The sequence below is a fragment of the Lontra canadensis genome, unplaced genomic scaffold (genome assembly GCF_010015895.1).
Source record: "Lontra canadensis isolate GAN:19392208 unplaced genomic scaffold, GSC_riverotter_1.0 scaffold1, whole genome shotgun sequence".
Classification (NCBI taxonomy): Eukaryota; Metazoa; Chordata; class Mammalia; order Carnivora; family Mustelidae; genus Lontra; species Lontra canadensis.
Window position 1 is genome coordinate 70,858,789 of NW_022630995.1, and position 12,823 is coordinate 70,871,611.

A 12,823-nucleotide genomic window follows, 5' to 3' on the forward strand; every position below is an offset into this window, starting at 1 on the left:
AAAGAAAATTATAGAGCTGCCCAGAAACAAAAACAAGAGGAAAAAATAGAAATAAACACACATGTTAAGAAGTGGTCAATGTGTGTTATTTTTATAATGAACACTTGAAAGAGCACGGCCCTTGATGTGTGTCCTTTATAAGCCCTCGCCGTGGAAGGTGCCCCATGAATATTCAACGGGGGCAGGAGGAGGTAATGACTTGCCGAAGGTCACGCAGCTACTTGACAGCAGACGGGGAACTCAAACCCCTTTCTCTGCTCTTGCCACCTCGCTCTTGGTTTCTTTCCCTTTTCGCATACAGCATGGTAATGATCCTAATAGCCTTTCCAGTAGATTGGTAACAGTGCGGGCAGGGCGGAATCCCCAAGGGGTGGAGGAAGAGGGACGGGGTGGGCAGCCTCCCGGCTCCTGGTACCCAGGGAGTCCCGCGCGGTTTCCTTAAGGCACTAAATGCTGTGTATTTAACTTGCGGGGAAGTGTCTTACAGGCAGTGTGGCCCCGTGGGAACGAGATGAGCCTTGTTTATATAGCCCCTGAGAATCCCAACTTCCTGTGCCAGAAGCATCTATTTAGGTCATTAAAAATTAGTTGCTTGTCCCTCGAGCTGGGTCCCGCAATGCTAAGGAAAACATGCAGGCAGGTGGTAGATGGTCAGAGTCAAAACCGCCTCCTCCTGGATCAGCAGATCTGCCAGATGTTCACCAAAAGACATGGGCGAGGATGTTCCTAGAAGCATATTGGGGACAGCCCAAAACTGAAAACACTCTAAAAGATCATCACTAGGAAAATAGGTGAATAAGTCGTGGTCTCGTCATTCCTGCAATGGAATAATATTCAACGGTGACGGTGACCTGACCACAGCTACACGCACCAACATGGATGAGTCTCGTAAGTAGAATGATGAATGCGGGAAGCCAGACACCACAGCTGGATGCCAGGACGTCGTAGAAATCCACTTACACCAACTACGAAAGCAGACATCACTGGTCTGTGTTGTCAGGTCAGGAGAGTGCTTCCCGGCTGGATAAAGTGGTTCCCTGGGGTCGGTAATGACTGGAAAGGGGCACGCGGGGCTTCCAGCAGAGTTCAGTTTCTTGATCCACACGCCGGTTACCAGGAATGTGTTTGCTTTGTGAAAATCCATCAAACTCGTGCTTTGTGCACCCGCCTGGATGCACCTGATTCCTCAACACCAAGTTTCGTGTTGAAAAAGTGCCTCCTCCAAGCTGCCACGATATTTCATTGTCTCTCCCCTTGTCACCCCCCTGCCCTTATTGTCCTGTCGTTCTAGCAGCTGCAGCAATCACATTTACCCCGCCAGCACCTCCAGCAGCAGCGGAATCCATACCCCGTGCAGCAGGTCAATCAGTTCCAAGGTGAGGCCAGTGCAACCCTCTTCCGTTTTATACCTTCCAGCCGTGACGTGTAAATCCAGGTGTAGCCAGGAGCCTGGCCTCCTGGGCTGGGTTCGCGTTCAGGTAACATTAAAAATATATGAAAACTGAGGGTACCGATCGATCAGAATGCATTTTTGGAATCCTCTACTGTGCTGGGCGTTGACCTTTGGGTGGCTGGGTCACAGAGAGGTCCTGGTTGGCCCCGGGAGGGGTCAGAGTGGCTGGGGGGGCAAGGGCAGGACTGGGGCAGCTATTCTTTACCAGAGATAGGGAAGTATTTCAATAGTTTAAGAGCCAATAAGGGCATACTGGTGCCTGGTTGGTTCCATGTCAGCCTTGGCTATGTCTGGATCATCATCTCAATGAGCATGGGAGGAACAGCCCTGTGCCACATGCCTCTAGCTCATCCTAACACATCAGCGGGCCAAAGCCCTCACTTCCAATGACTGACATGGAAAAATCTGGCCTGCAGCAGCCGCCAATTTCTGCTGAATCTAGAAGACCCACATGGCCTTGAGTTTGACTATCTTGATCCTGCTGCCCTTTGCAGAAATCCGGACTCGTGACCCAGTAGCAATGGGCACATTGTATGATCTCTGTTGCCATTCTTTTATGTAGTAGAAAATCCACTCAAATATCAATCCCTTCCATCTCCAATGAAGAGAGCCCCTGAAGGTCTTGTATGGGGTAGAGGGTGAGCTGAAGACCCTTCCCAATCTTATCACAGGAGTTTTTGGGGGCTTTAGGGGCTACCCAGTAGTGGAAATCCTAATTCCCATCCTTTGCCCTTTGCGTGGGACCTAGATCGTAGGTCCCAATTTCTCAAGTGTTACCTAAGGCTTTGAGACTCTGCCAGAGGCTGCAAAGCCCCTTGCACATAAATATGCATATATGTAAATATATACAGACTTTGCATAGCATTTGCACAAGTGCTACCCGCTCAATGGACAGTGGGTGAAAAATTCATGATGTAGGGTAGCATTTTTCAGTCTTTGGGCTGCAACACATAATAGTAGGTTGTAAAGACAAGTTAATGGGTCACAACCAACATTTTTTAAAGGAAATGGAATACTGGGGCACCTGGGCTGCTCAGTCAGTTAAGCATCTCCCTTCGGCTGAGGTCATGAGCCCAGAGTCCTGGGATCAAGCCCTGCATCAGGCTCCTTGCTATGTGGGAGAGACTGCTTCTCCCTCTCCCACTCCCCCAGCTTGTGCGCTCTCTTTTGCTCTCTGTCAAATAAATAGATCTTTAAAAATAATAATCATAATAATAGAATAATAGAATAGAAAACAATTTTCCAAGTATATCACAATAAGGGAAACTTTTATTTCTGTCATAAACCCACACGTGTATATCCTGGATCACGAGCCATGAGTAGTGGTTTTAAAGAGTCTGAAAGCATTGCCTGTGAAAATACAGGAAATACCCTCCTACCCCTGGAACACATGTATCATTTCAGAACACTTGGACTTGACCCTGGCGAAGGACAAAAGGAATGAAGCTGTGCACAGGTGTTCTGTGCACTAAATTAGTGCTGATATTGTTTGAAGAATTCTACTTCGCACTTGGTCATAGGCAGGGGAGCGCAGAAATGGTCACTGTTACATGCATAATTCTTGTTTTAGACACAGTTCTCAAACTTAAGCTGCATCAGAATCACCAGTAGAGCTTGTGGAAGTGCAAACCGAGGGTCGCTGGAGAGGATGGGGTGGGGGGTGGGGGGATGGGGTATTTGGGGAATGGGCATTAAGGAGGGCACGTGATGTGACGAGCACTGGGTGTTATATGTGACTGATGAATCCCTAAATTCTACCCCTGAAACTAATAATACACTATATGTTAACTAAATTGAATTTAAAAACAAAAAAACACAGTCAGCCTGGCCCCACCCTCAGAGTCTCTCATTCCACAGGTCTGGGGTGGTCCTGAGAATCTGCCTTTCCAACAGGCTCCCAGGAGTTGCTCTGCTGCTGGGGCTGCTGGCCCAAGGCCCACATTTTAAGAACCAGTGATTTCCATTAAGAACAAATTAAAAATATAAAATCCTATAAACCCAGCAGAGTGTCCCTTGACTTTTCTGGGTTCATAACTCATTTATTATCTTTTGGAATAAAGGAGCCCACCGAAATGTAATACTTGTTCTGTATTAGGAGTTATTCCATATGGTTTGGGTCCAGTTTTAAAAGTTTTCCTCTTTGAACTTGCGCTGTACTTAGGCTGAAGCACCAGTGACATTGTTGAGTCCCTGAGGTGACTGGTGCACTTTTTTTCCTTTCTTTTTTTTTTTTTTTTTTTAACTCTCATCCTTATTTTATTTTACTAACACCTTAGATATCATAATGTTATTATCTGGGAAAACAGCAAATTGGTAGATAAGAAATATTGTCCTTGGAGAGTTACGTTAGGAATAACTTGCATGAGAACCTCCACGAACACTCACCACTACATATTTCAAAGGTTTAATGACTATCTTTCCCTTATTGAGTTTTGTGCCTCTGGGCGATGTTACATGCCTATAGAGAAATGTTTTATTTTTCACAAATACAGGCTTCCTACGAGTGAAAATAGGAAACAGACCCTTTTAAGAAAAAAGTTGCCTATGATTTCTATTTGAATGTGGAAGATTTTCTTTGACACTGTGACCAGTGGGCAAGAAAATTAATTTGAGTACAGCGTCCCCACAATAATATCTGTCTTAGACAAAAATGGAAGAAGAAGAAGAAAAAAACATTAGTCTGTTATTTAACGTATATAGTAATCAGATAACGACAAGGTAATTCTTTAAACACATTTGCATTTTTTTTCTATACAAGTATTAAACTAGATTAATAAAAAGCATTTTTTTTCTACTTAGGATAAAAATATGGAGCTGAATGCTGGTTTTAAAATGCCCTTTGGGGGCGCCTGGGTGGCTCAGTCATTAAGCATCTGCCTTTGGCTCAGGTCATGATCCCAGGGTCCTGGGATAGAGCCCCACATCAAGGCCCACATCAGGTTCCCTCCTCAGTGGGAAGCCTGCTTCTCCCTCTCCCGCTCCCCTTGCTTGTGTTCCCTCTCTCACTGTGTTTCTCTCTGTCAAATAAATAAATAAAATCTTAAAATAAATAAATAAAATAAAATGCCCTTTATTCTATAAAAGTTATACCTAGATAGTACAGTCATTTTATACTAAAAATAAAGGTTGGCTTGGGTTAACGCTTCAATACCTCTTAAAAGGCATTGCAGCATTTCTGTCCTCTAAAAAGAGGAACCTGTTTCTCATTCACCAAAGTGGCCCAGACCATTTCCAGTCCCTCAATATATCCATTATAAACATACAACAAAAATGTCCAAAATATGGAAGTCTTTTCGTCTGTTTCCAGTAGCTCATTAGCCTGTTTACATAATTTGGGTCTAGCCAATCAGTCTCTGAGTCAGCAATATTTTCTCCTTAAAATTTTTTTTATAAACAACTCAATAACCCATTTCACCATAGTTGATCAGACTTGCCAGGCAGTCAATACAAATTTAGTCATTAAGGTCACAAAACTTCATAACAAGATTACAGATTGCAATATATACTCCCATCCAGTGTTTAACAGGAACTTTTGATTTTTTTTTTTAAATCACTTAGATATAATGAAGCTTAAAACGGAAAACTGAAACATTTCTAGGGCTCGCCCCCAGCCCTGGCAGCTTTCCCCCACAGAAACCATTTCATTTCTCAGTGCAGCATGTTATCGATCTCAAGCCACAAAAACTTAAGTCATAATCAAAATTCCCATAATTTTCTTTCTTAAAGAAAGAAAGAAAATATGGAGACCTATTTGCTGCCCAGAAATCAATAACCCCATCAGGAAGACAGAAACACACGTACTGCCCAGGTGCCAGGCTTAACAAGCTTACACTGTTCTCATCTGGTTTCTCATCCCAGTTCCAGGTGGTATCACATTTGCTTATAATATCGATTGGCTCCCATGCTGCATCTTTTTTAACTGTCCAGAAAAAAAAAAAAATTTTTTTTCTGTGTCTCATAGACTTAATCATTATTAAGAGGTACATAGAAAAAACTTCTCTTTGTGTACCCCTAGCCCTTTACAAAATTGACTGGGGCTCTAAGGGTGACATTTCTTTCTCTTGGCTGATTTGGAAATTTCCTAGGAACATGTAAAGAAGGACTCCCTCAAATGCCTAATTAGAGTTGAGGGACTTGGCCTTCATCCTCTGGCCGGCTTTGAAACAGCATCATTAAAACCATGTCAGCGATCTGCTGAGAGAAGTAGTCACTGCCGATTTGTAGGAGTGAGTGGACTTTGCTGCAAAAATGCATAAAGTTCATTGCCAAGGAGCAAGTAGCAGGATGATTTCTTTTTCTAGCTCAGGAAGCTGGCCAGTTTGCACTGACATGTTATGATTCAGAGAATCTGGAGCATGTGGAAAGCTGTAGAGTGGATCCAAAAAATGTCCCATCTGTCGAAATAGCTTCTTAGCAGAAGCAGTGACCTTTAACCTCTCAAATCCCGCTCAAGTCTTAAGGGAAATTAGTGTAATGGTCTTTATTGATAGTATTCTCTACTGAACCATGTTCCATTTCACAAATAGAATACACAAAGTGATCAGCCGTTGCTTCTTAATTTAGCCCAGGATGTGAATTCCCTCTCACCTCCAAGAATAATGGTATCTGATTGGTTGAGGACGGCATCCTATCAAGAAGAGTGAGAAAAAAATTTGCTTCTGAAATGTGTACAAAAATAATAACAGAGTATATCAACTACAAAAGCACGTGTCCAGTATGATCCCTATTTTCATGTGTCTATTTATACAGTAGTTATCAGTGGTTATCTCCGGATGGGGGGAATTCGGGTAACTTGAATTTTCATCATTGTACTTTTCAGTGTTTTCTGAGTTTTTTTACAATCATCATGTTATAGTCAGAAAAATAATCATTTTTGTTAAGGATTTATGATCAGAGTAGATCCTTTCATATAAAAGAATTTTGTCATGCCTAAAGATAATCCCAACAATATGTTACAGTAAATTGCTTATCGAGATGAGTGGATGGGAATGTCTTTTCTTCCCCTGTAGGTTCTCCCCAGGACATCGCAGCTGTGAGAAGCCAAGCAGCCCTCCAGAGCATTCGAACATCTCGGCTGATGGCACAGAATGCAGGCATGATGGGAATGGGACCCTCCCAGAACCCAGGGACAATGGCCACGGCAGCAGCCCAGTCAGAGATGGGACTGGCCCCTTATAGCAACACGCCTACCAGCCAACCAGGAATGTACAATATGAGCACAGGAATGACCCAAATGTTGCAGCACCCAAACCAAAGTGGCATGAGCATCACACACAACCAAGCCCAGGGGCCAAGGCAGCCCACCTCGGGGCAAGGGGTTGGGATGGTGAGTGGTTTCGGTCAGAGCATGCTGGTGAACTCCGCCGTTACCCAGCAGCACCAGCAGATGAAAGGGCCGGTGAGCCAAGCCCTGCCAAGGCCCCAGGGCCCGCCAAGGCTGCAGGGCATTATGGGAACAGTCCAGCAGGGAGCGCAGAGCTGGCCACAGAGGAGCTTACCAGCCATGCCCGGGAGGACTAGTGGAGAACTGGGATCATTCAGCAACGGCGCCAGCTACCCGCTTCAAGCCGGCCAGCCGAGGCTGACCAAGCAACACTTCCCACAGGGACTGAGCCAGGTCGTGGACGCTAACACTGGCGCCGTGCGAACCCTCAACCCAGCTGCCATGGGCCGGCAGATGATGCCGCCACTCCCAGGGCAGCAAGGCAGCGGCCAGGCCAGGCCGATGGTCATGGCTGGCCTAAGCCAGGGCGTCCCCAGCCTGCCGGCGTTCAGCCAGCCCCCGGCCCAGCAGCAGATGCCCAGCAGCAACTTCACTCCGGGCGGCCAGAGCCAGGCCTACGAGCGGACCGCCCCTCAGGACATGTCCTACAATTACGGCGGCGAGGCAGGCGGGGCCTCCTTCCCCGGCCTCTCGGACAGTGCGGACCTTGTGGACTCCATCATCAAAGGCGGCCCAGGGGACGAGTGGATGCAGGAGCTTGATGAGTTGTTCGGGAACCCCTAGTCCAAAGGAAACCCGAGAGGCGCGACTCCTAGTGTTGAAAGCTTAAAACGTGAAAAAGAAACAGGATGTTGAGCCATCCCTGTTTTTTGTTTTTTTGACCCACGCAAACTGAGCAAAACTGCAGCTGGCTGACAGTGAAAGATCCAGGTGCCAACCCACAGCCCCGCTGGGCCTCATTTCACCTGATTTTCACACAGCAACCGAGACACCAGGCGCCGATCCTGGCTGAGAGAGGGAGACACCGCGGAGGCAGGCAGGGAAGACGGATCCGAGGCCCCTCCGCTCGGCCCTCCGGTGCTCGCCTGGCCCAGGGATCTCTGCTCCAGCCGCGCGGGACTGCTGCCCAGCGTGAGGGCTCCACCAGCCCCTCCTGGCCCCGGGGGCCGGAGACCGCAAAGCCTTGGGGCCCGGGGAGCGTCCCGCAGAGGCTGCTGCGTGGTTGCACAGGCCCAGAGCACGGGTCGGAAATGCGCTGAACCCTGGCTACAAAGAGAGGTCAGGCGTCAAGACATGCTACTGTGTTTGGCGGGTAGGCACGAAGAACGGGAGACAACAGAGGATCCTACGAGCCTGTCTGCTGTCCTGTGATGATCCTCAGGAATTGTAGAGGCGTTGCTGTCAGCTGCCTCTCAAAGAGAGCCAAGCGAGCCTGGAGAAGGGTCCTCTGGCAGTCCTGGGGGAGGCAGCCCTCTGCCAGGGACCATGACCATGACGATGGCGGCCGGCACTCCAGGTAGTCAGGCTGGAGCCTCCTGGGGGCCCGGTGTCCTACTGATTTGGCTAGGCAGTTCACATCTACTTCCGGTGGCCACAGGGTGGGGAGACCCCGACTGGATGCTGTGTCTGCCTGTGTGGCCGCTTTTCCCCGCACCCCTGCCCTTGCTCCTTCCTGCCTCCACCCCATCCTGCCCTTGCTTCTCCTTACAGACTATATGAGAAGAAATGAAGCTTTTGTCTTTAGGGGACCTGGGCAGAATCCTAATAAAGGCAAGAACTTAGACAACGCCTGAAATGCAAAGGCAACACTGGAGTTTTCTTTCTCTAACATGTAATCGGCTGAATATTCTCTGCCTGAAACTGAGCAGCCCCCCTGACGTTGCATGGCGGGTTACCGTGAGCCACCCCCGATGCTTCTGGTCTACCCTGGGAGACGTGGCCCAAACAGCGCAGGCTCTGGCTCCCTTCAGAAAACTCCCAGGGGTGATGCTCTGAAACTGGCCTTGCCCTTAATCCCTCCTCACCAGAAAGACGACTCTAAAATGCTCAGAGATGAGGAACTGAAGAGTCCGTTGCTCCACCTGACCCATTTTGATGATTAAAAAGAAGGAAGACACTGTTCCTTCCACATGGGCAAGGTCATCCACTTCCAAAGTCCTGTACAGTCGTTCTCGTTGTAATTCACTCAGATCTGCCCCAAGCGACATCTGCGGGAAGGGATGACAGTCTCTGCTACTTACCATAAGGCTGTGTCTTTTGTCCTTGCTGCTGTTCCCACTGCCCCATTTGGGAGGCCACGTGGTATATCGTCCGGAGGAAGAGCAGAGCGTGCTTTTCTCGCGCCACACTCTCCCTCGGTGTCCAAAAGCCTGGCTCCCTCCGTGTGACCACGCATGGGCACAGGCTGTGGGGAGCTGGCCTGGCTGCACGCACAGGGCGGGTCCTGAGACGGGGGGTTGGGGGGTTCAAGAGGAAAGCTGGGGGCAGAGGGCAGAGAGGTGACAGGCAGGCAAACGCTGTCGTTGGCTTGCTCGCCATGTCCCAAGGTGGTGGATCTACTGAGCAAGGGGCAGGATGGAGACCAGAGGAGGCCAGCTGGGCAAGAGCCCAGGCAGGGGCTGTGCTCCTCCTAGGAAGACCTGGTGGCAGGTGACCATGAACTCCTTGCATGGGGGAGGGACGCCACCATGGAAACTCTTGAGTAGAAACAGGTAAAAACCAAACGAAGAAAATAAAAAAATAAGCAAGAAGACAGAAAACATAATTACCTTTTTCTGAAAGGTACAGGAAACATATATGAGCAATGATGAGAAACTGGAGGTGGCTGAGGGGAGAAGGGGGCTCCATTACCTTTTAATAGCTTCCTCCAAATGCTTAGTACTGGGACCAACTAACTAGAGAGGTAGATTTTAATAAGTTCGTTTTGGTTTTGTTTTTGTTTTTGTTTTTACTACGGTGCTGATGTATATGTAATGTCTAAAAAAGTTATTTGTAAATAAGTTTTTACAATACTGCAGATATCACTGGGTCTACTATCTGTAAAAAATATACATATAAATATATATATACTGTTTGTTTAAAATAGAGTATTTTTATTTCATTCCTTAACTCATCATCACAGCAGTGGTATATTGCACTTCAGATGACATCTAATGACTAATTTGTACTGTATGACCTATGGCAACTTGCTCCATTTTATTCAGATTTTTCTAGTTTTCTGTTTTTACTTTGTACATTGAGCATTGCTTATTTCCTTTTAAGAAATGTACAGAACTCTGAAATGTAGAAATGAAGTGATGTTGACATACCACTTTTAAAGAAAAGAAAACAAATAAAAGATCATTATCTGAATCAACCCAAAGCATAGTTTATTTTAGGAATGTCACTGGATCTCCAACCTTAATTAAACGGATATACTATGCCTGGGTTTTAATTGATTAACTGCAGTTCCTGTCTCAAAATTCGTGATATCATTAAACATTTATTTAACAGAGAACATCAGTCAATCATTCCCAGTCTTTTTAATTCAACCACACAACTAAAACTTTGTAAATTTGCATCCCAATGGATGTAGCAAACAGAAGAGAAGAAAGCTATGAAAGGAACATACTGAAGTCCATTTGTAGATTCAGTACTTTTTTTTTTTTTAAGATTTTATTTATTTGACACAGAGAGAGAGAGTACACAAGTAGGCAGAGGCAGGCAGAGAGAGAGGGGGAAGCAGGCTCCCCGCCAAGCAAAGAGCCCAACGCGGGGCTCGATCCCAGGACCCCAAGACCATGACCCGGGCCGAAGGCAGAGGCTTAACCCACTGAGCCACCCAGGCACCCCTAGATTCAGTACTTTCAATTTCCAACTGGCTCATTAGAAAATTGGTAGTAAAATTTTCACTTTAAAAAAAAAAGAAAGAACCCTCAAGGAATATAGGGAAGGGAAAGTAACACAAGGGTCTCGCCCCACTGTAGCAGACACTGTCCACACACACACACACACACACACACACATACACACACAACCCATAGACACCTCACTTCTAGCCCTTGCTGCATCTCTCTTGGCCTGCACCATCCACAAACTGTTGGAAATGATTAGAAGTTTACATTTCTTCAGATCCACGGTAGTCAGTGACTCACTAGTGCAAGAATGTGAGAACGCAGTCGGGTGGCCTGGACAAGGCCTGAGGTAGGATTTATGTTCTAGAGCTCCCCTGTGGGACCAGGCAGAGGCTGAGACTTTGCCTGAAGTTGTCCTTACTTGGCTTCTCACCCTTCCCCCCTCTGTTCTGATTACCCTCCTGGGGGGCCTTCGCTAACGAATCACACACATGTGAATCACACCCATGTGAAACCCCTCCCCTTCTAGGAGACTTGACCTAAGGCTTTCCATCAAAGTTGAAAAGGCACAGTAAAACACCACCATTCAAAACTATCTGGGTTAAGCAGAAAAACCCCATAAGCACAGAATAAAATCATCATCAAAAACAGATCCAAAACAAAGGTGAGTTTTAATACATACCAACCAAGAGGAAGAATGCATTTGACTGTGGGAGAGGCCAGTCCTACTCCTGGGGGACGATGGTTCCAGAGCGGCTGCCGAATAACGGCGTGGAGAGAACAGTGTGACCTGGGGCTTTGTCCTACTGATAAGGGCTTAGTACTCTACCAGATGACAGGAACTGGAAGAATGAACTGATGGGGGCGGGGAGGGTAGTCTGATAAACAAAAACTTGAAGCTCCGAGAAGAGTTGAGTATTCCTAAGCCCGGACTAATTAAAAGCACGCATTTTCATTGACACCAAAGTGTGTCCTGCACAGGATGAACGCCATCCCCTTCTCCTTCGGAAGGATTTCCTATATGTATCTCACCGACATTTTTTAAAATCCCAGTGCAGTAAGTGTGCGATGAGGGGAGAGGCAGAGAGTAAACATCTATCTGGAAATTCACACCACGCTTGTCCCAGTGAGAAAGATGCATTTTATTGCCTAAAGGAGCTTTCAGAAGCACCAGATGAGCTATCTCTGCCTGTGACCGTTCTTTTCAAGGAAAACTGTGTCTGGAGTCAAGAGGTGATAAAACAAATGAGCTGGTATTTTTCCTTATTAACGCCGCGCCCACCTCCAACCCAGCAAAGGCAAGTCAGGGAGAGGAAATGCCCAGAAAGGGAACAAAGCTACTTGATTGTAAAATCAGGCTCTGTTGTTTTATTTTTTCATTGTTGTTTTTTTTTTTTTCCCCATCTTCTCTTCTCTGTTTTGTCCTCTAGTCTCTTTCCCAATTCCGATGACATTTGATTCCCACACCGGTGTCTTATGGGCGAGCCACCGCGACTTGTCTGATTTCAAGCAACAGGTGGAGGCAATTATGGCAGCATCCGCACAAGGGAGGCCCTGGCGTCCCTGCCGTGTCCAGGACAGCTGCTGGGCCACCACTACTGCTGTGGCTCTATCGATCCCACAGATCCCACCGCAAGCATAGAGTGCTCAATTAAGAAAAAGAAAATCTTAAAAAAAAAAAAAAATTCACAGCTACCAAGAATATGATTTTGGGTTTTTAACTTCTTAGAAATGATTTTTGAACTTTTCATTATGAACCCTATCAAACAGAAAAGTAGACGATCCGATGAGTAACTGCACACTTGCCTCAATTTAGTAACTATTAGCACTGTGTCATGTATGCCTTCCGTGATTACATCGCAGAACAACTCCAGATCAGTTGTCCCCATTTGGTTCCTTCACCCCTCAACCTCTCAACATGCAGCTCCCGAGAATTAGCACATTCTCTCCTCTCACCAGAAGATCATTACCGCGCCTCACACAATTAACATGAATTCCCTAATACAACCTAATTCTTACTTTATGTTCAGATTGTCCCAGTTGTCTCCCACATGTCTTCCGTGACTGGTTTTTTTTTTTTTTCCAACCAGGATTTGATCAAGGACCCCATATCGCCATTTGGTTTTTATGCCTCTTAAGACTCTTTTAATAGAGAATAGTTTCCTGTCCCTTTTTTCATAACATTTTTTTGAGACAATGAATCTGATTTCTAAAAATAAAACCCATCAACTGATTAGTATACAAATCATATACATCTATAATTCTCAAACAGATCAGAAACTCACATCTCTCTGGCCAGCATGTTTCCTCCTT

General features: G+C 46.3%; 1 protein-coding gene across 2 annotated transcripts in view; it reads left to right on the forward strand.

Moving 5' to 3' along the window:
• MAML3 (mastermind like transcriptional coactivator 3) overlaps positions 1-7,688 on the forward strand; it is a 400,512-nt gene extending 392,824 nt beyond the window's left edge. Inside the window, exons 4-5 of one of the 2 annotated variants that reach the window (XM_032857312.1) lie at positions 1,295-1,376; positions 6,463-7,688. In XM_032857312.1, the coding sequence (XP_032713203.1) occupies positions 1,295-1,376; positions 6,463-7,460 (1,080 nt within the window). In that variant the 3' untranslated portion in view covers positions 7,461-7,688. Of the gene's footprint in view, positions 1-1,291; positions 1,377-6,462 lie in introns of both variants that reach the window. The other variant, XM_032857303.1, reaches the window with a different exon arrangement.
• Positions 7,689-12,823: the final 5,135 nt, after the last annotated feature.